The sequence below is a fragment of the Bos mutus genome, chromosome 23, assembly GCF_027580195.1.
Source record: "Bos mutus isolate GX-2022 chromosome 23, NWIPB_WYAK_1.1, whole genome shotgun sequence".
NCBI classification, from domain to species: domain Eukaryota; kingdom Metazoa; phylum Chordata; class Mammalia; order Artiodactyla; family Bovidae; genus Bos; species Bos mutus.
The window spans coordinates 9,532,615-9,557,315 of NC_091639.1; the positions used below are offsets into that span (position 1 = coordinate 9,532,615).

Below are 24,701 nucleotides of genomic sequence, written 5' to 3' on the forward strand. Positions count from 1 at the left end.
GTAAGGATGTGATGCCTGGAGCTGGGGCAGTCATGTTGTGATCAGCAATCCCATGGCTGAAGTTGAAAGCTAATGTACAGAGACCCTGACGCTGGGAAAGATTGAAGGCAGGAGACGGGGACAACAGAGGGTGAGATGGTTGGATGGCATCACCGACTCGATGGACATGAGTTTGAGCAAGCTCTGGAGTTGGTGATGGACAGGGAAGCCTGGCATTCTGCATTCCATGGGATCGCAAAGAATCAGACATGACTGAGCGACAGAACTAAACTGTACAGAGGAAGGTAAGAGTGGAAAGGTGAAGGGTTAAACTGCCACCCAGTCCTGAGGATCACTTATTTCTAGACTTGAGTAGTAAAAGTCACGAGGTATAAATCACTGTTAGTTTTATGCTACTTACAGTTGAAAGCATCCAACTGATACAAATGTGGAAAAAAAAAAACAATTCTAAGTGCTCTCACTAAGTGCTCTTCTAAGTGCAGCCCACTCCAGTACTCTTGCCTGGAAAATCCCATGGACGGAGGAGCTTGGAAGGCTGCAGTCCATGGGGTCGCTGAGGGTCGGACACGACTGAGCGACTTGACTTTCACTTTTCACTTTCATGCATTGGAGAAGGAAATGGCAACCCACTCCAGTGTTCTTGCCTGGAGAATCCCAGGGACGGGGGAGCCCGGTCTGTGGGGCGGCACAGAGTCGGACACGACTGAAGCGACTTAGCAGCAAGTGCTCTCATGGGATCACTGAGTATTTTGATTCCCCCAAGCTTCCATCTTTTCCCCACAAAGTTTTACCACTGTTTTCACAGGTAGCAGTTCTTGAGGCCTGAGCTAGACACTGCCTGATACAGCACTTCAGGTTCGTGCAGGCCATAACTAGTATAAGAGATAAGAGAACTAGTGAAAAATATCTCTGTGCTAGGTAGACACTAGCTTTCATGCTGAGGGACAAGAGGCTGCTAAGCAGCAGTTTTTCTCCTAAGGGAATGGGTGTTGAGGAGTTGGAGATGGCCGAAGTTTTTTAAAAAGCCTTCCCCAAGAAGGTGGTAAGTGCAGAAACACCATGCTGACCTGAAGCTGTTGTGTGCAGCTCTTGGGCTTTATGTTAAGCTGACTTGGAACTGCAGAATCATGAGCAATAGATCAGGGTTTACTGAAACACAGATTGCGTGAAAAAAGAAACAAGAAATAGAACTGAAAGGAATAGTTAGGACCTTGTAAAATGTGAGCATGTATCAACTTCTTACCCCTGAGTGTTGGCCTAAAAGCAGTTCCCCACGTACCTCTGACGTACAAAACAGTGGAAACTTGCTGCTCTCCATTTAAAACTTAGAGATGCCGGAGCTCAGGCCCTGTGGCTGACAGCGGCCACCACAACCCCTTGCTGGGGTCCTGGTCTGAACCTCCGTGGAAACTGCAGAACTAGAGTAGAAACACGGCTGCCAGCAGCACCAACAGCGAGACTCTGCTGTGGCGTGCCGGGGCTTTAGAGTCCAGCAACAACGCTGTTTTTAGAAAATGCCTTTCTTTAAAACAATTTTCTTAAAGACATCAAAGAGCTGTGGTAAAAAGCAGGTTTTTAGTTTGTCTGCGCGCCACACACGTGGAAGGGGGACTGAGGTGAGAAGGCAGACAGAAGACTGACGTCTGGAACTTCAGTGGCACGGTTTTCACAGGAAGGCTGCGTTTGTGGGTCATTCAGGGGCTTTGAGAAACCAGATGCCCCCCCAACCCCTCGGATCTAGTCAGTTCTTGGTGACTCCCTAACTTGAGGAAAAGGTTTCTGGTTGGAGAAAATGAAAGGGGCCCAAAACTAGTTTCTAGGCGCTCGCTCATTTATCTGCTCCCTCAAGCCATTCCTCTGCTTCCCTCTCGAGCAGGTATCTGTCACACAGAAGCTAAGCCTGTGCAGGTGACCCAGAAAAGCCCCACCTTTCAGGGGTGGCGTTTGTGTCGAACAGGTGGGTCCTGGGGAAGGAGCGTGGAGACCCTCTCAGGACCCCTCCTCCGGTTGCTCCTGCAGTGCTTGCTTCGGTTTCTTCCAGGCCCTTTCGCAGTGGAACTCTCCCAGGCTCAGTCGCAGGGCGTGTGCCGCAACTTCACCACCGTGAAGCTGGTCTGAGAGGACTACCCACCCCGTAAGAAGTGGAAGTGTGAGGTGCCGGCGGGTGAGTTCCCATGGTACCTTCGTCTTGCTCTTCCTGAATTTTGATCATGTAGGCCAAGAAAAGCAAACTCTTTGCTCAAGCTCATCTGATTTGGATTTCTATCACTTGTAACTTGACCTTCAGCTTTTGTAGAAACTTGCATATAAACCACATTTTCCTTCAAACAAAGAGTTAAAACACTTCACCACAAGCATGCTAATAAGAGTCTTTTGAATAAAAATTTATTTTTTAAATCAAATAACCACTTTCAAATGTATCCTGTATGCAAATCCAAATGTTTAGGTTTTAGATTTTTAAAATAATACATCATTGTTATCATATACAACTGGAAGGAAAAAAAACAGTATAAACAGAGTGTAGGCAGAAGTTGTTCTAGTTCTTCATATTCAATGTGAACAGAAGAGTATTCTAATCACATAAAATTAAGTATTTTATTTTAGATCATAAGAATATTAGGCCCCCTCTGTCATAGAGTACAATGTAACCAAACATTTGCTTAAGTAATGAAAGGGTTAAGGAACGATCTGGGTTATAATGAGAACAACATAAGTTATAAATCTGCAGGAAGGTTGGTATTTTCCAAATGAAACCCTGATAAAAGGCTAAACAGGCTCAAACATTTTCTATAAAGAATAAATCACTCCTGATTAACATGTTTTTGCTTCAGTGTCAGAAAAGTCACAACACATGTGATGAACGTATGTTAAGAGCCAGTTTTTGAGACGTGAGTTCCATGGTGCCGTCTATACGACATTTGTTCAGGAATGACGCCAAAATTCTCAGAACACGGCATATCGGGGGGGAGAGAGGTCCCTGCCAACGCTGACACAGCTAGTTAGCAGGAGGAGAGGCTGCGGAGGAGCCTGGGACAGAAGAGCTCGTCACTCTGCACAGCAGCAAAGGGCCACAGACCCTGCGGCTCAGGAGTCTGCTTTTCAAAGAGCTCAGAGCAAGATGGCTGGCTTGAGTCAAGCCTTTCTTCCTGAACCAGAGACTTCTCGACTGGTACTTGACATCCTTAAGCGAAAAGACGAGACCTTCAGATGTAGTTTTGTTAGCTACCGAGCTGGAAAAGTACTTAGTGGAGGGCTGAGACCAGCAAGGAAGTCAGAATTCACGTTTCCTCTAAAGAACCATACACACAAACAGGCTTGCTTATGAAGGGAACAGGAGAGGAGTCGGGCTGCAGCTTAAGCTCTTTTAAAAAGATAAAAAGCAGGGAGTGTAGAGAAGGTATGGAGGAACCTTCTGAGCGGTTCGTGCATGAACAGGAAATAAGGGCTCAGGCCACTTGACATTCAGGGTTAGGAACCTGTGCCTGGAAGGGTGATCTTCAGGACCTCACTATGGCCAATTCCCCCATGTGCTAGACGCACAGAGTTTCGTCAGGCATCTTTTCCCTTCTGAGTGCTAATGCTGAATTTCCTCTAAGCCAGCTGAGCTCAGGAACGGTCACACGGAATCCAGCCCCAGCCACTTACAGGCTCACAGACGGCCAGGCGAGCGCTGGGAAGGGTATACTTGCATTTCTGGCTCCTGTGCTTTCAAATAGAATATATCTGACTAAATAGAGAACATGGTCCCGAACCGGCAGTCCGGGCCACCAAGAGGAGAGTTCGTTGTTCCCCGAGGCTGGGGAGGTGCGGGCTGGTACTTCGGAGGACTCCACTGCAGTCAGTGATGGCCCAGACCAAGCGACAGGGGTGCGGCCCGCCCTCACTAGGAGGAATGTCACATGGAATACTGGCGGAGGACAGAAAGTCATCCAGCTGAGTGTTATCTAAAAAATATTTTATCAGAATATAAGGTCACTTTGTGAACGCATTGGTATTCGCTTTGAAACAGAACTGCGGACAGTGCTTTTTCCTCCTGGGACTTTGTTTTGTTGGAGCGTGTGTGCTCCAGGCTCCTTCTGGTTCTCCCTAATCAAAGTTATGTTGCAAAAGTGGGCTTAATGGGAGGTCACTTACTTCACTCTTTAATACTTAGGGCAATTGTTAAATGAACAGGATTTTCTGGAGAACCTTCTCTGAAAGGGACAAAATATAGTGATAAAGTACTTTTTGTGGCAGTTAAGGGAACTTTGGATCTAGTTGAAAAAAGATTATTTTTCACTTTGAAAATGACACCACGAATGCCAAAGCATTTGATTTTCATACTTATCTGGAGCTCAGACTCTTTAAGTTACACAAATATTCTCAAACAAGGCAATGACTTACAAAGTTTAGAAATGGCATCCAAAGGACAGAGGACAACATTGTACCACTGTGGATGAAGAGTAATGATGGGTACTTTATTCTACCAGTGTGATCCAGAAGTCTCTATGTGGTTTTTCCACGGGACCAGGTATGCATAGATACGCACACGCACGTGTGAGAAAGACAGGAAGGAGACATCTGATGTCATCATTTCTTGAATGCTTATTCTCTTTACGGGCAGGTCATTCAAGTAAGACGGGAATGTGCATTTCCAAGCCCCTCCCAGTTGTATCTAGTAATCTGTTTTAAATGCAGAGGTAAGGTCACTATGAGAATGTCTTTAACAACCAAAGAAATCAACCCATATTAGGCTGATACCTGGCAGGACAGTTCTCTAATTTTCAAAGCCTATGACCTGAGCTTGTAATGGGCAAAGGCATCTTCATTAAAGATATTTCTGAGCAGTACCTACACTAGCTAACTATCTTAGTATTGCTACAGACATTGTGCCTTGTGCTTCCCTTGTATCGTGTACAAAGCTGAAGAAGGCCATTAGGGTGACGATCACACACGCTGAAGTTGACTTCCATGCTGAGAGTGAGCACGTTTTCTAGGGAGACAGTGTCATCCCTGGAGCATTATGATAGCTCTTAAATCAAGAGGGAGAGGAAGAGGGACCGAGTAAGGGGGAAGAAGGCAGAAGAAGTCTACACACCAGGAGGCTGGGACAGTCTCCATCCTAATCATAATACTTCATTAGGCAATAAGATTTTCCAGCTGGAAGGCGCATAAACAATAAGCAGAATAATAACGAAGATAATGGAAACCAAAAGGAAAAAAATCTCTCTCTGGTGTCAAGTACAGTGTAGCATGAGGCTACCAACTGACTGGACTTGAAACACAACCTCTAACACAGGGACCGGCTGATGTCAGGGTCTGGGTCAGCAGGTGAAGAAGATTCGATGCTCTTGGTTTGGTTACCGTGATTCTTCAGCACTTAGTAAAGCTCCTGGGCCTCTACATGGAGACCCAAATCCTTGATGAGACAGAAGATTTAAAATTGCAGAGTTATACACATATTTACTATTGCTATGTCCTGCAAGTTAGACTGAGTTCACTGGTCCAGGGGAGTGGAGTCCTCCTTGCTTTGTCCACCATTCAGAGTTATAAAGTTAACTAAATAGAAGAGATGAAAGAAACAGTTGTGAAATTTCTTACTTCTTTGCCTTGGTTATATGTCCATCATTTGCATAAAATAAATAATATGCATTAAATTAAAAAATCAGCATTATAATTAGAAATGAGAAAAAAAAAGTACAGCAAGATTCTGGTGTTCTTAAGGCAGAACAATAGAATGCTCTTTAAATAGACACTTTATTATATCCACAGGCGATAAAATCCCAGAGCTACTGTTAGGCACGTAAATACAGATCCTGGAAGAAAAAGAACAATTGTGCACAGTATTAGTTCTATTAAAAGTTACTTGCAGGAACATCATTTTACTAAACAAAAACAAAAACAAAAAACACAACAGTCATTTATCCTCCAAGAAAGTAAAACCAAACCCAAGAAACCTGGCTTGTTCACTGATGTGCCACACGCCATGAAACACCTTCCTATTAAAAAACCCCACATCTAATATCGTCATCTCCAAAGGACAAATGCGTTCAATATCCAAGGAAACGTCTCAATAAATGTATAGAAGCCCAAGAATTCTGTGGTCACAAAGTAAATGCACTGGAGAAGGAAATGGCAACCCACTCCAGCGTTCTTGCCTGGAGAGTCCCAGGGATGGGGGAGCCTGGTGGGCTGCCGTCTATGGGGTCACAGAGTCGGACACGACTGAAACGACTTAGCAGCAGCAAAGTAAATGCACATGTACCACAGAGGGACGCACCCTTTAACCCTGTGAGCAAAATTCTGCTTTTAAATACTATTCTACTTCAAAATATGGATCTAGAATGTTAAATTTGGTTAAAATAATGGTTAAGTAATTTTTTTTTTTGGTACGTGAATCTTTTCCCCTCTTTTGGCTCAAAAATTTCAACAGCAAAATAACTCCTTATAAGAAGTGTCACCCACTGAAAGATCACGACTCAACTATGTGTAAAACATTCCACCTTGAATGTCACTAAAAGTAATTACCAATAACTACAGTTTGATGATAGCATCTCATCAAATTTAAGATGCCATGAGTAGTAGTAAATAAAGTCAGGTACTTCACAAAGAAAGAAAAGAAATGACATTAATAGTATGATACTTTATCTATTGGAAACTGTAAGATGCCTTCTAATTTCAGAGATGTTAAAGCATGAAAAAAATGTTCTAGAATCAATGAAATGCAATATCTGTCTGTGACTCAATTTATACATTTATCTTGGGAGTTCCCTAGTGGTCCAGTGGTCAGGACTCTGCACTTCCATCACAGGGCACATGGGTTTAATCCCTGGTCGGGGAACTAAGATCGTGTGTGGCTCGGCCAAAAAACTTTAAAATTTTATTTATTTTCAGTTCATTTTAACTATCTAAATGTAAGATGGCTTACCTGCTAAATATTTAATATTATCAAGCTTGTGCGACTCAAGCATGGTTTTTAGGCCAGCAACCTCGGTGTCTATCTTTCTGTCTGTCTGTGTGACGGCCCGATCCTGCTGGGCGTGCTTTTAAAACAAAGAGATTCACAGCATTAAAGCACACTGGATTTGTCCCTGAGTCCCTTCCCGACAGGGTGCAGTCAAGGTACACCCACGGTCAGATTAAGGAGACCTGGGCTTTAGCCTTGAGTTCTAGCTTCATGCTATATTCTGCTAGTCAGGGCCTTAGCTATCTCTAGGCCTGTTTCCTTCAGTTTGAAACAAAGATAAAAAGTAACATTGGCCCTGTCTTCACAAAGGCTGTTTAGAGAATCAAGTGCAATTACTAATAGAAGAAAGCTTTTATAAATTATAGGCAGCTTTACAAGTAAGATTAAGATTAGGAAGCTCGTCTGTTCTCAATGGCAATGAATATACCTCCTCCTTCTGAATTCCTCTCAGTAAAAGGTATACAAAACATGCTTTAAGGAACCCTCTTACACTGTTGGTGGGAAAGCAAACTAGTACAGCCACTATGGAGAACAGTGTGGAGATTCCTTAAAAACTGGAAATGGAACTGCCATATGACCCAGCAATCCCACTCCTGGGCATACACACCGAGGAAACCAGAATTGAAAGAGACACGTGTACCCCAATGTTCATCATAGCACTGTTTATAATAGCCAGGACATGGAAGCAACCTAGATGTCCATCAGCAGATGAATGGATAAGAAAGCTGTGGTACATATACACAATGGAGTATTACTCAGCCATTAAAAAGAATACATTTGAATCAGTTCTAATGAGGTGGATGAAACTGGAGCCTATTATACAGAGTGAAGTAAGCCAGAAAGAAAAACACCAATATAGTATACTAATGCATATATATGGAATTTAGAAAAATGGTAACAATAACCCTGTATGTGAGACAGCAAAAGAGACACAGATGTATAGAACAGTCTTTTGGACTCTGTGGGAGAGGGCGAGGGTGGGATGATTTGGGAGAATGGCATGCAAACATGTATAGTATCATATGTGAAATGAATCGCCAGTCCAGGTTTGATGCACCATACAGGATGCTTGGGGCTGGTGCACTGGGATGACCCAGGGGGAGGGGATGGGGAGGGAGGGGGGAGGGGGTTCAGGATGGGGAACACGTGTACACCTGTGGCGGATTCATGTTGATGTATGGCAAATCCAATATAATACTGTAAAGTAATTAGCCTCCAATTAAAATAAATAAATTTATATTAAAAAAACAGGCTTTAAAAAATGAATGGAATCTTAGGTAATCTAAAAGCAACAGTGCTTGCTGACACTATTTCTATTCACATTTTTTAAAAGTTTTCTTTTTTTATAATTCAAATACCAAGTGTTTTATTATGAGGCTTGGCTATACTAAGGGCCTTTATGAGTTCTTTCCCAAATATAAATAGTTAAACCAGATACATAGTTAACACCCAAAGGGTAGTGAGTTTGGTTGATGTTATAAAGGGTTTGTAACAATTCATTAATGTGAATGCGTAAAAGCATGGGAAATACTTCATTAAAAATCCCAGGGCAAGTAAGTAGTCCTCTGTGGTGAACAGTTCAGGTAATGAATAAGGAAATAAATGCGTGGAGGAGTTAAATATTCCAGAGGATGAGTTTAGTATTCTCTCATGGAAGTCTCTTCCAGGTTTCAGAGGTCCCGGGTAATAAGGATGGAAAAGAAGTTACACATGCCATAAATTAAAAATATAGTAAAAAAAAAACAAAACTCCATTCCTTATTTATTCAATTAAAATAACTAAGTACTTTGTTAAGCACCAAAAAATTCCCATGATACTCCACTTCTGGGTATGTATACCCAAAAGAATTAAAAACAGGGACTCCAACAGATATCCACAAGTCCACAATCAGAGCACTATTCACAATGACTGTAATAATAATCAAAATGTAGTATGTCATAAGGGAGTATTATTTAGCTTTAAGAAGGAAGGGGAGTCTGACATATGCTACAACAGGGATGGACCCTGAGGACGGAAAGCCAAGGAAGATAAGCCAGTTACGAAAGGACAAATACTGTATGATCCCACTTACACAAGGGACCGAGAGTGGTCAAATTCAGAGGCAGAGAACAGAATGACGGTAGCCAGCGGGAGGAAGGAGGAGCTAGTGCGTTTAATGGGCAGAATTTCAGTTCTGCAAGGTGAGAACTGAGTCTTTTCTTACCAGTGACACCATTTCTGTTTTTATTTCCAGCAGCTTCCTTTCGTTTAACGAATACTGAAACAAACATGTAACACAGGTTAGATTCTGATTTAGTCCTTTATTTATTCCTCTCCTCCTTCCCTGGTACCTTAAATATTCTGCTCTCAGCACTTCCAAGATATGTACCATGAGCAGTCACCCCTAGGATGAAGCAGCCTACCTGCTTTCTCCTTTTGATCTTTTTTAAATCTTATTTATATTCACTCATTGCTTCAACATCTAGATTCCCCTTTGTCATCTTCTACCTCTCTCTCGGTTGGGTTTCTTTTCCTGTCTTTGCTGTGATGTCTCTAAGCCCCTCCCACTACTATGATAGCATCACCTGGGACCAATTTAGATGGATACTGAGTCACAGGCTTTTCAGCTTTGGGAGGGGTGAAAAAAGTAGGGTAACAATTCAATTTCGGAGCTATCCCATCTTAACTACAAACAAAATTGGCACTATTTGAAGCCTAGACAAAAGAGAAAAGACATAAAGTTGGGAAAAAAATAATTTCAAGGATTATTATTCTGTGACATAGATGCTGCCTTCTGAATATAAAACACTATGTAAATTCACAGATTCAAGAAATACACTAAACCATCACATGTTGGTTTTAATTGAAAAAAACAAAAAACAAAAAACAAACCCATGTGAGCATTGTCACAATCCAATGTTATTAAGGGAATTGACTAGTTCTACTCAGAATTAAAATGATATCTTGCCTTTTTTGCTATTAATGACTGTGTGATTCTGTCAATACTGAGAACAAAATCAGGCGTATTTCCTTAGTGGCAGGCATCAGGATTTGCTTAAGCAAAGAAAAATTTGTAACTTAAGTGAAGAATTTAAAAAATCCTCAATAAATTAACACTTGTTATGGGGGGAAATTAATGCTTTTTAAGTCTCTAGAAACTTTCTAGCTATAAATGTCCCCCTATGACTACCAGGGGGATAGAGTATAAAAACAGCATTGCTTAGGAGTTTAAAAAAACAACAACCCAAACCCCAAACCAAGAACTACTTGCAGGACCAAAGAATGCTCATCTCCAGGGTTTCAGAGAGAGCTATGCACCAGATTACCACCAGGGGGCAGGGTGGAATGGGATTTTCTGCATCCCTTAAAATTCCAGCCTTCACTAATACTGACTCAGCCACAAGAGAAAAGACTAAATCTCGACACTGCCATGATTATAAAAGTAGCATCTATCTGGACCCATCTCCCTCTACCCCAAAGCAGTCTATAGGCTACACTGCATTTGAAACTGGCTGTAAATATCACCACAGTCAATGCTGCTAGAACAGTATTCTAAGTGTATTAAACAAAAGAATGAGAAGGTTGGATAGCTCATCTTCCTCAGTGCATGTTAAACTCATGCTAGTTGCAGACTAGTATACTGCTGTCCCGCACTTCAGAGTAATCTGAATTTAGGATTTCCAAAAAGGACTTCTCACCTAGGTTAATAAGTCACACAAATTCACTGACTTTAATCCATGCTCACAGCCCCTATCTCCCAATCTCTGAGATCTAGTTCTTCCTGACTTTGTTGCTAGAGGCATCTTCCTACATCAAGTGGATTCGGAATTCCCGCTAAGCCTATATATAACCCTTAAGGGCAAAGGTAACCAAAGGACTTTAAGTCATATGCTAGTGATCATTATATATTTCAGCAATACTAAGTGATTTCCTCTTCATGGTTAAAAGTGTTTCAAAACTAGAAAGGCAGGTAACACTGGCATAATAATTATTTTGTATATCATATGGGGGCTTCCCTGGTAGCTCAGTGGTAAAGAACCTGCCAGCCAATGCAGGAGACACAGGTTTGATCCCTGTGTTGGGAAGATCCCCTAGAGAAGAAAATGGCAACCCACTTGCCTGGGAAATCCCATGGACAGAGGAGCCTGGTGGGCTACAGTCCATGGGGTTGCAAGATAGTCAAACATGACTTAGCAAGTAAACAACAAATATATGTCATATAATATATATATATATCCCTTCTGCTTATATACAACCCATATTTTGTGGTATCTTTTTGGTAATGAAAGTTTTACTTTTCAGTTATTTTTCCTAACTGAAAATTTCAGTTTAGCATAACTTAAAGAATCATTTAGAATTTGCATTTCAAAACAATGCAAAAAAACTCATTAAGATTTCTCTATTAAAAAAACTACATGAAAATAGTTTTCAAACCCTCAATTTTTAATGTAGAATTTAACATTATTTAATATTTATAATTTAATATGATTCAAGTCAGATAATCAACTTAACTTCTGCAAAATCAGGACCAGTAGAGATTTAAGTTAATATCAAAGAGATCAAGATAAAACAATTTATTCATGTCTAAGTGACAAATAGTTTAGTATCTCTGAAACAAACAAGATTCAAACTTGACTTGACGAAGATTTTAATTTTAATGTTACTTTTTAAAGTCCTAATCCAAAATATAGTTGAAATAAAGAAACACCATGTGTAACAATCATATGTAGGTAAATATTTAACAGTACTTATGAACTGTAAATAACCTTAGACTTGACCAAATGTTCCATCTTGCAAAGAAATTAATTCATGTTCTATTTTTAAATAAAGAAACATACCAGTTCTTTCACTCTGCTCTTTTCTAGATTGAAGTCCAATTTGGTATCTGTTCGGACTTTGATCACTTCATCCTAGTGGGAGGGCAAACATCAAAGACAGAAAGAAATCCAAAGTAAGAGATCCAAAGCCTGTGTGGACATGAGCCTGGGTCCACTGTCTCCACTGCTCCACCGGAGGGGTCAAGGGTAGGGGCCGGGGGTGTGTAGAGCGATGGAGCTAGAAACGAGGCAGGTCAAGAGACTGGTTAAGCCATGTCTGCGGGGACTTCCTGGTTATTTATACAGATAATCCCCTTTTATGTTGAAGTCAGATCACAGTGGGTTACTGTTGCTTTTAACATCAAGATTCCCAATAAAATCGCCTTGTGGAATTTATGAATCAAGCTGTTCTCTGGACAACTTTGGAAAGCAGAGATGGACTCAAGTCAAATATTAGATTCTGGTTCAAATAAAGCTTTCTGACACTCATCAAAACCTTTTTCTTATTTAACACCAATGTCCTTTCCACTCAAAAAAATCAAGTAGCTGGCATTAGTCAGCATTTTAAAATCACATGTAATTCTTTTAAAGACAGTCTCTCCTAAGAGAATGTAAGGATTCCATGTGGCTGTTTTAGAAAAATTTTATTTAAAAATGACTTCATTCCTTCTGGATCACAATTTTCTTAATGGATTTGGTTACAGACATCAGTTAACTTATTCTTTGGCTATGTTCTCAGTTAAATCTTCCAATATGTACTTTTGAGACATATCACACAAATATTTAACACAGAAGCAAGTTTTTAAGAACACATAAATATTTTGGATACTATATTTATTACTGAACTTATGTAATTATAAATGAGCAAGCAAACAGGAATGAGGATCTTACCATTACTTGTTGTTTTAACCGATGGAGTTCAAGTTTTATTTTCTAAAAAAACATTAAAAAAGAAGTCAGTCAAGGGTATGTTTGGAAGGTTAGAAGAAAAACCTAAAACTTGGTAATAAATATTACAACCTGCGTTTATGAGCAAGTTCTTCAAGTTCTTTCCTCAAGTCAACATGAATTTAGCCACGTTTAGCACACAACCATAACTGAACAGTTTCAGAGGCAGAAATGATCACTGGTCATGCCAGGAGGGCACTACAGTCATGGCGTGTCCTGAGGGCTTTCAATTCATGTTGAAGGCCACATACAATCAGTAACGCAACTGTCTTCAATAGTTTCATCTCCCTCCAGCGATGCTTTAGTACCTCTTTCAAGTTTCCTTTTAACTAATTCTGCCCTCAAATAAATGACTTCAAGACAGTTTCAAACTTTTATCTTTTTTTCTAGCAAAAGAAGGAATCGTTTGCTAGGTGGGTTCTTATAAGATCAAAACTAACAGGTGATCAATGAACTTCCTTCATGGGACTCTAAATACGACTAAAAACAAAAGGAAGATGTGGAGACAGTACCTATTTCAACACTGATCTCATACGCCCACACTTTAAGTAAGACATGAAGAGATATTTTACAGCACCACTTATTCATAATAACCCCAAACTGGAAACAACTCTAATATGCATCACAGTAGAATAATGTGGTGTGTTCCAATCATACTATGAACGATGAAAGAGAGTTATCTATTGCTGCAAGACACATTGGTGATTCCATTGATAAAGTCAAAACCAGTTAATGGCCATGTAAGCTGGGATGGTGATTTTTGCTGTGGGAGGAGTGACCAGAAGGGGATGACAGCAGGTCTTGGGGTGCCAGTCAAGGACCGCTTCTTCATCTGACTGACAGTCCATACTGAAAATTCACTGTGTACACTTCTTTGTACACTTTTGTGTATTCACATTATATCTCCATATCCTAATAGAAAAGCACTTGAGAAATATGAGTGGCTCTTTGGTTTTACCTCATTTTCTGATCTGAGGGCTGAAAATTCACTCTTCTCCAAAATAATCATATCTTTTTTCACATTGGCGATCTGAGACATTATTTGCTGAAGAGTGATCTCCTGGGAAAAGAAAAACTAAACATATAACCTTGTCTGGCCTAGGAAGTCCACCTCCTACCATCCCAACCTGGGATCATCTTAATGAGAAACCAGGACGTGGGCACATAGAAAGAGGTTCAGTAAGGTACTCCTCCGTCTCGAAACGAGAAAAGAGGAAGAACTCCAGGCCAGTATCAGCACCAGATGAATCACAGTTAACAGAGTGGCAGTCAGAGGACCGCCAGCTACAATTCGGGCCACATCTCCATTTATTAAAGCATTTTGTTGTTCAGTCGCTCAGTTGTGTCTGATTCTCTGTGACCCCATGGACTGCAGCGTGCCAGGCTTCCCATCTCCTGGAGTTTGCTCAAACTCATGTCCACTGCATAGATGACTAGAAGAGTTAGTTTTCAAACTTAATGGTTCTATAGAAGTTGAAAAAATAGCTCTGAATAAATATATTTTATGCCACTCTAGCCATTTGCCTCTCGTCTATACTAAAATTGCTACATGCTGGGACTTCCCTGGTGGCTCACTAGCTCAATCTGCTCCAGAGCCCAGCAAGCTACCTGCTGCATCTTGGTGACCATATCTTTGTAGATGATATCCATGTTGGCCTCCATGATCTTGATCAAGGCAGATACGACGACTTCTGCTTGTTGAGTAGTAAACCCTAGGCAAACACACAAAGACAATTACTCAGGAGACCGTAATTGTCAGAATTTAAAAAAAGAAAAACATCCTTCATTGAAAGGGAGAAAATGCAAAGTTACACCTGCAGGTGAATGTCTGAATTCAGAAGCAGCTGGAAAGTTTAGCATGGCAAGAGGGTGGAGTCTAGTCACAGGCTGTGGTGTGTCTGTCACTCAGGACAAGCTGGGACACATGAGCATTTACACGACTGTTTCCTTACGTACAATGAGGGGTGGGGCTGACTGAGCTCTGATGTCCCTTCTAGGGGTCAAAAACCATGTTTTCAGAGAATGTCTAATGACAGGAGATAACTGCTCTGCAAGGTCAAGTGAAAAGATGCAAGACTCAAAAATACAGATATTATACAAGTTATTGCTTTCGTAATTTATGAGAGAGTCTAGGTAGCTATTATTTTCTTCTGTGTTGTCTTATTTCTACAATGGATATGACTTCCTTAATTTTAAAGTGTATATATTAGTAAAAAATAATTACATTAAGTAGAGAAAGTTTGTTTATTTCCAGCACAAATCGGTCAAGTCAATGGCTATATAATAATAATTCAGCTGTTAATTTATTTAATGTTAAAAGACAAAATCAGTTCTTACATTTTTCCCTCCACAATCTTCCTCAATCACTAGTGAGGAAAGCCCAAATTGGAAAGAATATATTCTTTTATATTCAATAAATGACGCTGAACTGAATTACATAAAGACTCAACTTAGCAGTGCTACTATTTTTAATAACTATAGGTACTAACATATTTCACATTTAAAATTCTAATTAAAATGCTTAATTTTAAATACTTAAGATGAATAAGTACCTGGTATATAATTCTTTGTTAAATACTTTCATTTATAAGAACTTCAGAAGAATGTACTGATACTTATAATTAGTTCATGGCATATTTGTCTGGATAAAGTTATACCTGATTCAATCTGGATGAGATTAAGCATGGGACTATACTGAAAAAGAACAAAGAAACAAATTCAAAGAAGACAAAAAGACCTCCAAAAACCTATTCTTTTCACTTTATTCAAAATCCTTTTAGTTTCAATGTGTGGGTCATGAACAGCTAGCAAAAAACATCACTCAAATGTTAACAGTTTAGCTCTAGCACTGGGATTCACAGTAGTTTTTCTTGGTTCTTTTCTGTTTTCCTAATTTTAAAAAAGTCAACAAGTCTTTTGCAATTTTTAAAATTTATTAATAAGAGTTCATAATTAAACATAATTAGGCTTGGGAATTATAAAGAAAAGAAAAAGAGAAACCAAAGTGGACTTACACTGATAAGAAAAGAGATAAACTTTACAGCCTTATAATTTAGAACCACCTACAGGAGGAGAAAGGATAAGAATAGGGAGAAGTTAAGCCTGAAAACTTCTGGGATACCCAGATGCAAATGAATTCTTTGTTTTAATAGGAAAGAGAGGTGGGACAAAATCAGGGCCAGTGAGATTATGGACAGAGGACATTCTGTGAATCAGGAGACATAACTCCAGGGGAGGAAAAAAAGGATAAAGGACAGAGCATTCCCCAAGGGGTCCTTCCTGGTCTTACCCTAACCCAGCCACCATCCAGGTAAGCACTTTCACATCCTACACCCAGTGGGGTCCTTACATCACTGGTTTTGAAATAGGCAAATACTCACGGGCCAGGGTTTCAAATCAAGAAAAGTAGGAAGTACATATGTTGAAACATTCAACATCTATACATGGATTCTGAAAGGCAGGAGGAGAAACAAACCCCACCTTTCATGAGAGAAAGGCTTTGGGACCACTGCTGCTACCTGGCCACAGTCACGCTTAGCAAAATGAATGACGTTCTCTTAGCATCATCAGACATCCAGTCCATGTAGAGACACTCCTATTATCTCTGGAATGTCTTTTTTACAATTGGTTACTTCGAATACAAAAGGTCCATGAAAAAAGAAAAAAGGAAAGAAAAAGAAAAGTGGAAAGACTTCTGCTTATCAAGATAATTTTAGATGGCCCTCTTACTTCTACTTTTCTTTTTAAAATTCTGAGCAGAAAGACGTTGTGGTGGAAAAGGCTGACTGTTTCAAGTTTGAGAAGAAAAAGCTGTAAAAATTATCACAGAGCATGTGACAGTTTTCCCAACGTGCATTCAGGACATTACTTAACACTCACAAGGGCTCTCTGGAATTCTCTGGGAACTGAGAGGGGAGAAAGACTGTGAGGCCACGCAGCTGGAAGCTTGCAGAACCTGAACCCAGAGCTGCTAACTAACCCACGTATGCACACCACTGTGGGGTGGTGTCTGGGCAGACAAAGCACATCAACACAGGGCAGCTTTTCAGATATGAACACGCATAACCGGATGGATGACTGTACTATAGCACAGACTGGTTTATTTCAAAGGCATAAGCTATGGTATCTGAGATTCTGATTGTGAGAGGATATGTGTTCACGGTTTAAAGAATTATCAATATAATATGTATTAAACTTACACTGTGCATTTGTCTAGACAAGATTAAATATGAGACTGCTACCTACATACTAAGTGTACTTTGAATAGCTGCCATACATATCGGAGTAATCTTTTACATCAGTTGGTTCAACAGCAGTAAGAGAAAATGTCAGTCTGAATATTTTTTTAAAACCACAGTAAGCTGAAATGATCAATAACTGCTGCTCCGCAACATTTTAATTTCACGAAAAATTTTAGAGCACACGAGATGCACAGGAATAAAACTGTCCCTTCTGGCCTTAGACAGCTGTCCTAGGAGCCATTCCTGAGTTTTGCTGGCTTGTGTCTAATTTTTAACCTGTAACACTATACTTCCAGAGTGATGTTATACACACACACTTCACTTGGACAAAGGGAAAATGTAGGAGAAAAGTCTCAATTGTGCTGATGAAGCAAAAATGCCCTTAAACAGAGAAAAAACAAGGACTTAAAAAAATGGAGACTGATCAAAAGGCGACCTGTGGACTTCAAAGTCAAAGGGAAATACGGGAAATTAGGTAAGACCATCAGGAAGCCGTGAGGTACAGGGTTTCTCGATGGCACCGAGTGGCGACTGGCAGAGGATTACCATTCTCCTCGAGCACACACACTAAGGCATGGGTGTCAAAGTAGAGCTTCCTGTTCCCAGAAGAGGTGAACTCTCTTCTTTTGTTGTCCAGCTGCAGGTTCCCAGCACTGAAGCTAAGCTCTAGAAAGGAAAGGACACTATGGTTCATAACAGGACCTGATGGTAAAAAAAAAAGCAACTCAGCATCAGGAAAAAAAAAAAAAACAAGGCATACCTCAAAGGCCTTTAATTAACAACGGCTTTATTGAGACACACCTCACATGCATATGACTCACCCATTTGCAATGCATACTTCAGTTGTTTTCAGTATATTTACAGAGCTGTGCAGCTGACCCACAACTAACTCTAGAATACTTTCATCAATCCCAAAGAAATCCTAGACCCTCTAGCTACCCTCTCTCATTTCCCTACTCTGTGCCCCCCAACCTCGACAATCCCTTAATCTATTTTCCATCTCTATGAATTTGCCTACTCTGGACATTTCATTTGAATAGAATCATTAGCTATATGACGGAGAAGGCAATGGCACCCCCATCCAGTACTTTTGCCTGGAAAATCCCATGGATGGAGGAATCTGGAGGGCTGCAGTCCATGGGGTTTCTGGGAGTCGGACACGACTGAGCGACTTCCCTTTCACTTTTCACTTTCATGCATTGGAGAAGGAAATGGCAGCCCACTCCAGTGTTCTTGCCTGGAGAATCCCAGGGATGGCAGAGCCTGGTGGGCTGCCGTCTCTGGGGTCGCACAGAGTCGGACACGACTGAAGTGACTTCGCAGCATTAGGTATATGATATCTTGTGACTGGTTTCTTTCCCACAGAGTGGTATTTTCGAGGTTCACCCCACCGTGTTCTATGTCAGTATCTTATTTCCTTTTATTGCCGAATAATATTTCATTGTACAGATATACCAGTTGTTTTTTTTTTAATGTAGTCACCAGTTAAAGGACTAACTGTATGAAGGTTCTAATTTCTCCACATCCTCAACACTGTTATTATCTGTCTTTTTTTTTAATTATAATTATCCTACTGGGTGTCAAGTGGTATCTCTCTGTAGTTTTGATTTGCATTTCCCTGACAGTTAATGATGCTGAATATCTTTTCATGTGTTTACTGGCCATCTGTACATCTTTGGAGAAATATACTTTCAGACCCTTTGCCCACTTTTTAAAAATTGGGCTATCTTTTTATTACTGAGAGTTTTTTTCTTAAATATATCTTAAGTCCAATTTATCTTTTCCTTTTGGTCCTTTTGCTTTTGGTGTCACAACTAAGAAGCCACTGGCAGATGTGAGCACAGAGATTCACATCTGTTTTCTAAGGGGTTTGCAGTTTTAATGTTCACATGTAGGTCTTTAACCCATTTGAGAGTTTTTGTATATGGTGTGAGATGGGGGTTCAACTTCATCCTTTGACATGTGGTTATCCAGTTCTCTCAACACTATTTTCTCCCTTAAATTGTCTTGTGACTCTCGTCAAAGATTCAACCGATTTTAAGTGGGTGGGTTTATCTGTGGATTCTCCAGTCTATTCCATTGATCTATATGTCTGTCCATCTGCTAGTGCCCCATTTTCTTGATTACTTGCAGCTCTGTAATAAGTTTTGACACCAGGAAGTGAGTTCTTTTTGTTCTTTTACAGGATTGTCTCGGCTATTTTGAGTCCATTGCATTTCCATACAAATTTTAGGATTATATAGTATCAATTTCTGCAAAGAAGCTACTTAGAACTGTGATAGAGATTGCATTAAATCTGTAGGTCAATTTGGGGAAGCAGTGCCATCTTAAAAATATTAAAGTCTTCCAACCATGAACATGGAATGTCTATTTATTTAGGTCTTTAATTCCTTTAATAATGTTATATATAGATTTCAGAATATAACTTTAGTGCTTTTGTTGTTGTTGTTAAATTTAAGGATTTTGTTCTTTTTGATGCTATTGTTACTGGAATTGTTCTTTAGATTTTTCAGACTGTTTATTGCTAGTATATAAAAATACAACTGAGTTTTGTTTTTGTACAGTTTGTATGTTGATCTTGTATCCTGCAATCTTGCTAAATTTGTGTATTAGCTGTGAAAGTATTTTAATGAATTTCTTAGAGTTTTTCATGTACAAGGTCATGTCATCTGTGAATAGTGATAACTTACTTCTTCTTTCACAATCTGGATGCCTTTTCATTTTCTTGCCTAACTGTACTGGCTAGAACTTCTGGCACAGTGTTCAACTGAATAGCGAGAGCAGACATCCTTGTCCCTGACCTTGGGGGGAGAATAATCTTGTCTTTCACCATTAAGTACAAAGTTCACTATGGATGTTTCAGATGTCCTTAATCAGATGAGGCAGGTTCCTCCTGATTCAGATTTGTCATGAATGGATTACGGAATTTCATCAAGTTCTTCGTTTTTTCCCATGATCGTGTGGTTTCCCTCCTTTGCACGGTGAGTGTGGTGTGCTACACACATTGATTTTTTCATAAGTGAACCTGCTGTTCCTGAGGCGGAAGCCCACGTGGTCCTGGTGTTGACTCCCTCTCACATATCGCTGGATCTGGTTTGCTAGTATTTTCGTAACAGATATTTGTCTGTAGTTTTCTTTCCTTGACTTTGCAAAAGTCTACCTTTGGGGAGGGACTTCCCTGGTGGTTCAGACGGTAAAGCGTCTGTCTACAGTGTGGGAGACCCGGGTTCGATCCCTGGGTTGGGAAGATCCCCTGGAGAAGGAAATGGCAATCCACTCCAGTACTATTGCCTGGAAAATCCCATGGACAGAGGAGCCTGGTAGGCTACAGTCCATGTGGTTGCAAAGAGTCGGACACGACTGAGCGACTTCACTTTCACTTTCACCTTTGGGGAGACATGTTCTAACAATTCATATATTACCTGTTGTACAAATTTCTGTGTGTTTAACCACAGATCCAACCTGTTTTGCAAATTTGTTTCAAGATGCTCATTTGATTTTTAAAATTTTTTTGGCTGCTCCTCATGATATGTGGGATCCTAGTTCCTGACCAGGGATTGAACCTGCAGCCGCTCTACATGAAGGGTGGAGTCCTAAGCACTGAACAGCCCAGGAAGTCCCTCCCGGTGCTCATTTGAAAGAGGCAGCATAGTAATGGTTTCCTGGGTTTTGTATTCCACAAACCATAAAAGTAGTTTTAAAAAGACAGGGAACAACTGCAAAATGAACTTGTAATTTTTATCAAGAAAGGCCATTTAAACATTATAGTTTCTTATTCTTACAAGCATACTAAAATTGACAGCAAAAGAAAAAGAGAGATGGACAATATAAAATAAAAATCTTTCAATTAAATGTAATAAACATAGCTATATAAAAACCAGTCCATCCTAAAGTAAATCAGTCCTGAATATTCACGGGAAGGACTGATGCTGAAGCTGAAACTCCAATACTTTGGCCACCTGATGCGAAGAACTGACTCACTGGAAAAGACCCTGATGCTGGGAATGACTGAAGGCGGGAGAAGAAGGGGACGACAGAGGATGAGATGGTTGGATGGCATCACCGACTCGATGGACACGAGTTTGAGTAAGCTCCACCAGTTGGTGATGGACAGGGAGGCCTGGTGTGCTGCAGTCCATGAGGTCACAAAGAGTCAGACACGACTGAGCGACTGCACAGAACTGAATATAAAAACCTACTACATTTTTGTTCTTACTTGTCTAAGATGCCAGGTGTAGAAGAGTGAGAGAAGACAGAATAGTCATCTATTAATTCAGAGTTCAAAGGTTTTCTCAGGAGCTCTCCTAAACATCCTTCAGCTGATCAACTCTTATTCTCATCCCCTAAACATTCAAAGGAAATTCCAAGTAAGCAAAAATGTGACATGGACAGAACCCTACAGATCTGATGCTTTTCTGTAAGACGACAGCAGTGATTCCCAAGTTACTGGAAAGAGTGGGGTGGCTGCAGTCACAGTCTGTACCAAGATAAGGACTAGAAAACCAATAATCACTTTGTACCAAGCACCGTTTGCAGACCAACAAAACATCAAATGCAGCAACTACTGTATGTATGTGTGTGGCAAACAGTAAAAACAGAACAGAAAAACTTGAGAGTTGCTTAGATTCAAAGAAGCACTCGCCTACAGCATAAGGCCCTTGACAAGGCACACAAAGCTCATCCCAATTTAGCCCACTCACCCCTTTAGCTTTTGTTCTGGCCACCTAAGCTATTCTGTTTCCCGCACTGTCAGACTCTGTACTCCATCCTTAAGCTTGGCTTGCTCCCCTTTCTCAACTGGTAAATTTTAAGCATCTCTTTTACCCCTCTTCATCTGATCTAACAGTGTGCTAAGCACCCATTATGCTCTGGGCAGGGCATTATGCTACCCTGTAAGGTTCTCTCTGCTAACTCCTCCCAGGTAAGGGAGCAGCCTGTATTCCTTCCTTATCTGTGTTCTCAGCCCAGGACAGACAACCCCATCATAGCACTTACTACATTTATTTCCATGTCTGTGTATCATTCCAAACTCCCCAAGAGTGTTCAGTCAGTTATTTTTGTATCACTAGCATTTAGCAGAGGTCCTGGTACATTGCAGGCCAGAAATAACTTAACAAAATATCCAACTGTATGAATTCTTAGATCCAGATCTATAAACCGTCTACAAAGAAAGTTTGAGATGAACTAATTTCTCCTCTTCACCTACGGTTTTCCCTTTTCACATAAGTGAGGTCACTTAAATCTGGCACCTCTTTCTTCATCCTTTATCTCCAGCTCTGGGCAAAAACTGGCCTTTATGAGAAGAGACCCCGACACAGAACAGCCCTAGCTGGATGGCAGGTGAATGAATGAATGCACCTCTTACAGGGCTCTTTACAGGCCACCCCACCCATTTCAGAACCGTGCTGGACTGTTCCATGGGTTAGACAGCTTAAATATATTTGTATCCAGAACTGGCTTGATGCGATTATTCTAGTACAAAATTCCTTTCTTCTAATAACAACAATCATTCACGTAATTTAAAACAATACTGCAAGCTTATTTTAAATAAATATTATCGGCTGAAAAATGGAGACGGCCTAGTCATGTGTCGCTTGACCCTCCAACCCCGGCTGATGGAAGGTGAAGTCCATCTTGCCTCCATCACAGGGCAGGGCCTAGGGACACCAGAAGCAGCTCTGGTCCACTTTTCTTTCTTTATTGTGATAACAAATTGAGGTCCAAGAACTATGAATTCCCAGAATTAATCACCAGGAAACAAGGAAACTGAGCTATGGTATGTAATTCTCCTTTGGGGACCTTCTGAGTGACTTCACATGCATTGGAGAAGGAAATGGCAACCCACTCCAGTGTTCTTGCCTGGAGAATCCCAGGGACCGGGGAGCCTGATGGGCTGCTGTCTATGGGGTCGCACAGATTCGGACATGACTGAAGCGACTTAGCAGCAGCAGCAGCAGCACATCAAAAGCATACACAAAAGAAGCCCAAAGTTAGCCCTGGACAGACGAAGAAACTCAGCACAAAGTTCCTATTCATAAATCATCCTTAGGTCTGAGTAGCTCTACGGAGAATTCTGGACACCAAACAGACCACTAGGCTGAAGACCAAGAAACAAAATTCTCATTAGCTGATGGGATCATGAGAGGAAAAGAAATTACTAGTTACTAGCTTGTCAAAAAAAGAGGAACAAAAGGCAAAGGACAGAAATAAAGACTCACAATTACTGCAGCGCACTGCCAGCTGACCACTCACTTCCCAGTCTCCTACACAACTCTCCTCACGCTTTGCAAGAAACTAACCAGTTTCTTGCCCAGCCAAAGATATTCTTAAATTTCAGAAGCAACCAACATTTACCGAGCATTTCTGTTGAGGAAAACATTTTTTAAATAGCCATCAGTGTGGTTAGGGAGAGCCACTGATGTATATGTATAGATTCCCCAAAGTTAGACTTTTGCTAATAAGTAACGATTACCCCAAATGATTTTTTTTTTTAATCAACAGTTTTCAATCTAGTACACTGAGTCTGCTTAGACTTTCCTCATCTCATACAAGGGAGTGATTGATCTCACGTTCTCAAAGAATTTAATCAAATGCCAACTTCTCAATGAAGCTTATTACGAGGACTCCATTTAAATGAATAACTGGAGGACCACTCCACTTTCCAACATTTACCCCCTCTATTTTTTCCGACACCATTGATCAGATGTTATTATATACACATATATAGTTGTATATAATATATATGATATTTATATATTATAACATGTTATTATATTATATATATATAATCTCCTTTGCTAGAATTAAGCTCCAAGAAGGAAAAGAGTTTGCTGACCGATACACCCTGAGTACTTAGAAAAATGCCAGGCAGAGCAACGAACCAAAAGAGGGTCTGAAATTAAACTGTGAAACAATCCCTTCGTCTCCTATAGCTTCGCACCTCCCATCGCAAGCCTACTACACGCCGTGTGTGCACCCGACCCGGGGGATCTGCAGAAGTACGCACCCCCTTCCCGCAGCCATCAGTCACAACCTGCGCCGGACACCGGGCGCCCGCCTCCCGGAAGGGTCGGACCCTCCCGTGTGGGGAAGCCCAGGTTAGCGCGTGGCCCAGGCGTCTGACCGGACAGTCCCCCGCCCGGGAGGAGACCGGCGACCTCGGCCGGCCTGCCCAGCTCCCGCCGCCCCGGCCCGGCCCTCACCTCTCCTGGAGGACGCCAGGGCGGCCACCCGGCCGAGGCACCGGGGGAGCGCGCCCGCCGCACCCGCGAGGCCCGGGGCCAGGCCCGGCTGGCTTCTCCACACGCCGCCGCGCCCGGCCGGGGGGCCCGGAGGGGCCGGGGGGCCGGCGCGCGGGCGCTCCCAGTCCGCGGGCGGCCGGCGCGAGGCCGCGGCCGCCCGGCGCGGGCAGGGCACCAGCAGGAGGAGGAGCAACGGGGAGGCGCGTGCCGCGCCGCCGCGGGCCGCCTGGGCGCCGGGGCGCAGCGCCCCCGGACCGCCGGGTAGCGCGGGCAGGAGGCGGCGCGCGGGGTTGCCGCGGCCGCCCGGACCTCCAGCGCGGCCGGCGGCCAGGAGGGGCAGGAGCCGCCGGCGGCTGGGCGGGCACTTCGGCCTCTCGGCCGCGATAGAGCCGCAGTCCATCCCCGACGCAGTCACTGGCCCGGGAGCGCGCTCATGCCAGTTACGCGCGGCCCCCGCTCGACACCTACGGCAAAAGCGAGCACGGGCGGCGGCGCCGAGCCCGCCCTTTCCTGCCCGCCAGGCGAGGCT

General features: G+C 41.8%; 1 protein-coding gene across 2 annotated transcripts; it reads right to left on the reverse strand.

Moving 5' to 3' along the window:
- Positions 1-2,366: 2,366 nt before the first annotated feature.
- On the reverse strand, positions 2,367-24,701 carry MCUR1 (mitochondrial calcium uniporter regulator 1). Of its 2 annotated transcripts, XM_070360668.1 has the most exons (9): positions 24,134-24,697; positions 17,478-17,597; positions 14,299-14,402; positions 13,649-13,750; positions 12,634-12,675; positions 11,764-11,835; positions 9,150-9,203; positions 6,908-7,022; positions 5,688-5,795 (listed from the first exon to the last, which is right to left on the reverse strand). In XM_070360668.1, the coding sequence occupies exons 1-9, from the start codon at positions 24,570-24,572 to the stop codon at positions 5,740-5,742; spliced, it is 1,104 nt and encodes a 367-aa protein (XP_070216769.1). In that variant the 5' UTR covers positions 24,573-24,697; the 3' UTR covers positions 5,688-5,739. The 2 variants fall into 2 exon arrangements, with proteins under 2 accessions (XP_070216770.1, XP_070216769.1); XM_070360669.1 differs by lacking the exons at positions 5,688-5,795; positions 6,908-7,022 and adding an exon at positions 2,367-5,538 and having other exon boundaries at positions 24,134-24,701.

Coding starts and splice junctions, on each gene's coding strand:
- MCUR1 (XM_070360668.1), bottom strand. CDS start 24,572: ATGGACTGCGGCTCTATCGCGGCCGAGAGGCCGAAGTGCCCGCCCAGC. Junction 12,676..13,648: donor CCCTCAGATCAGAAAATGAG/GTAAAACCAAAG, acceptor ATGTTTTTTTAG/AAAATAAAACTTGAACTCCA. Junction 9,204..11,763: donor AGAGCAGAGTGAAAGAACTG/GTATGTTTCTTT, acceptor TGTTTGTTTCAG/TATTCGTTAAACGAAAGGAA.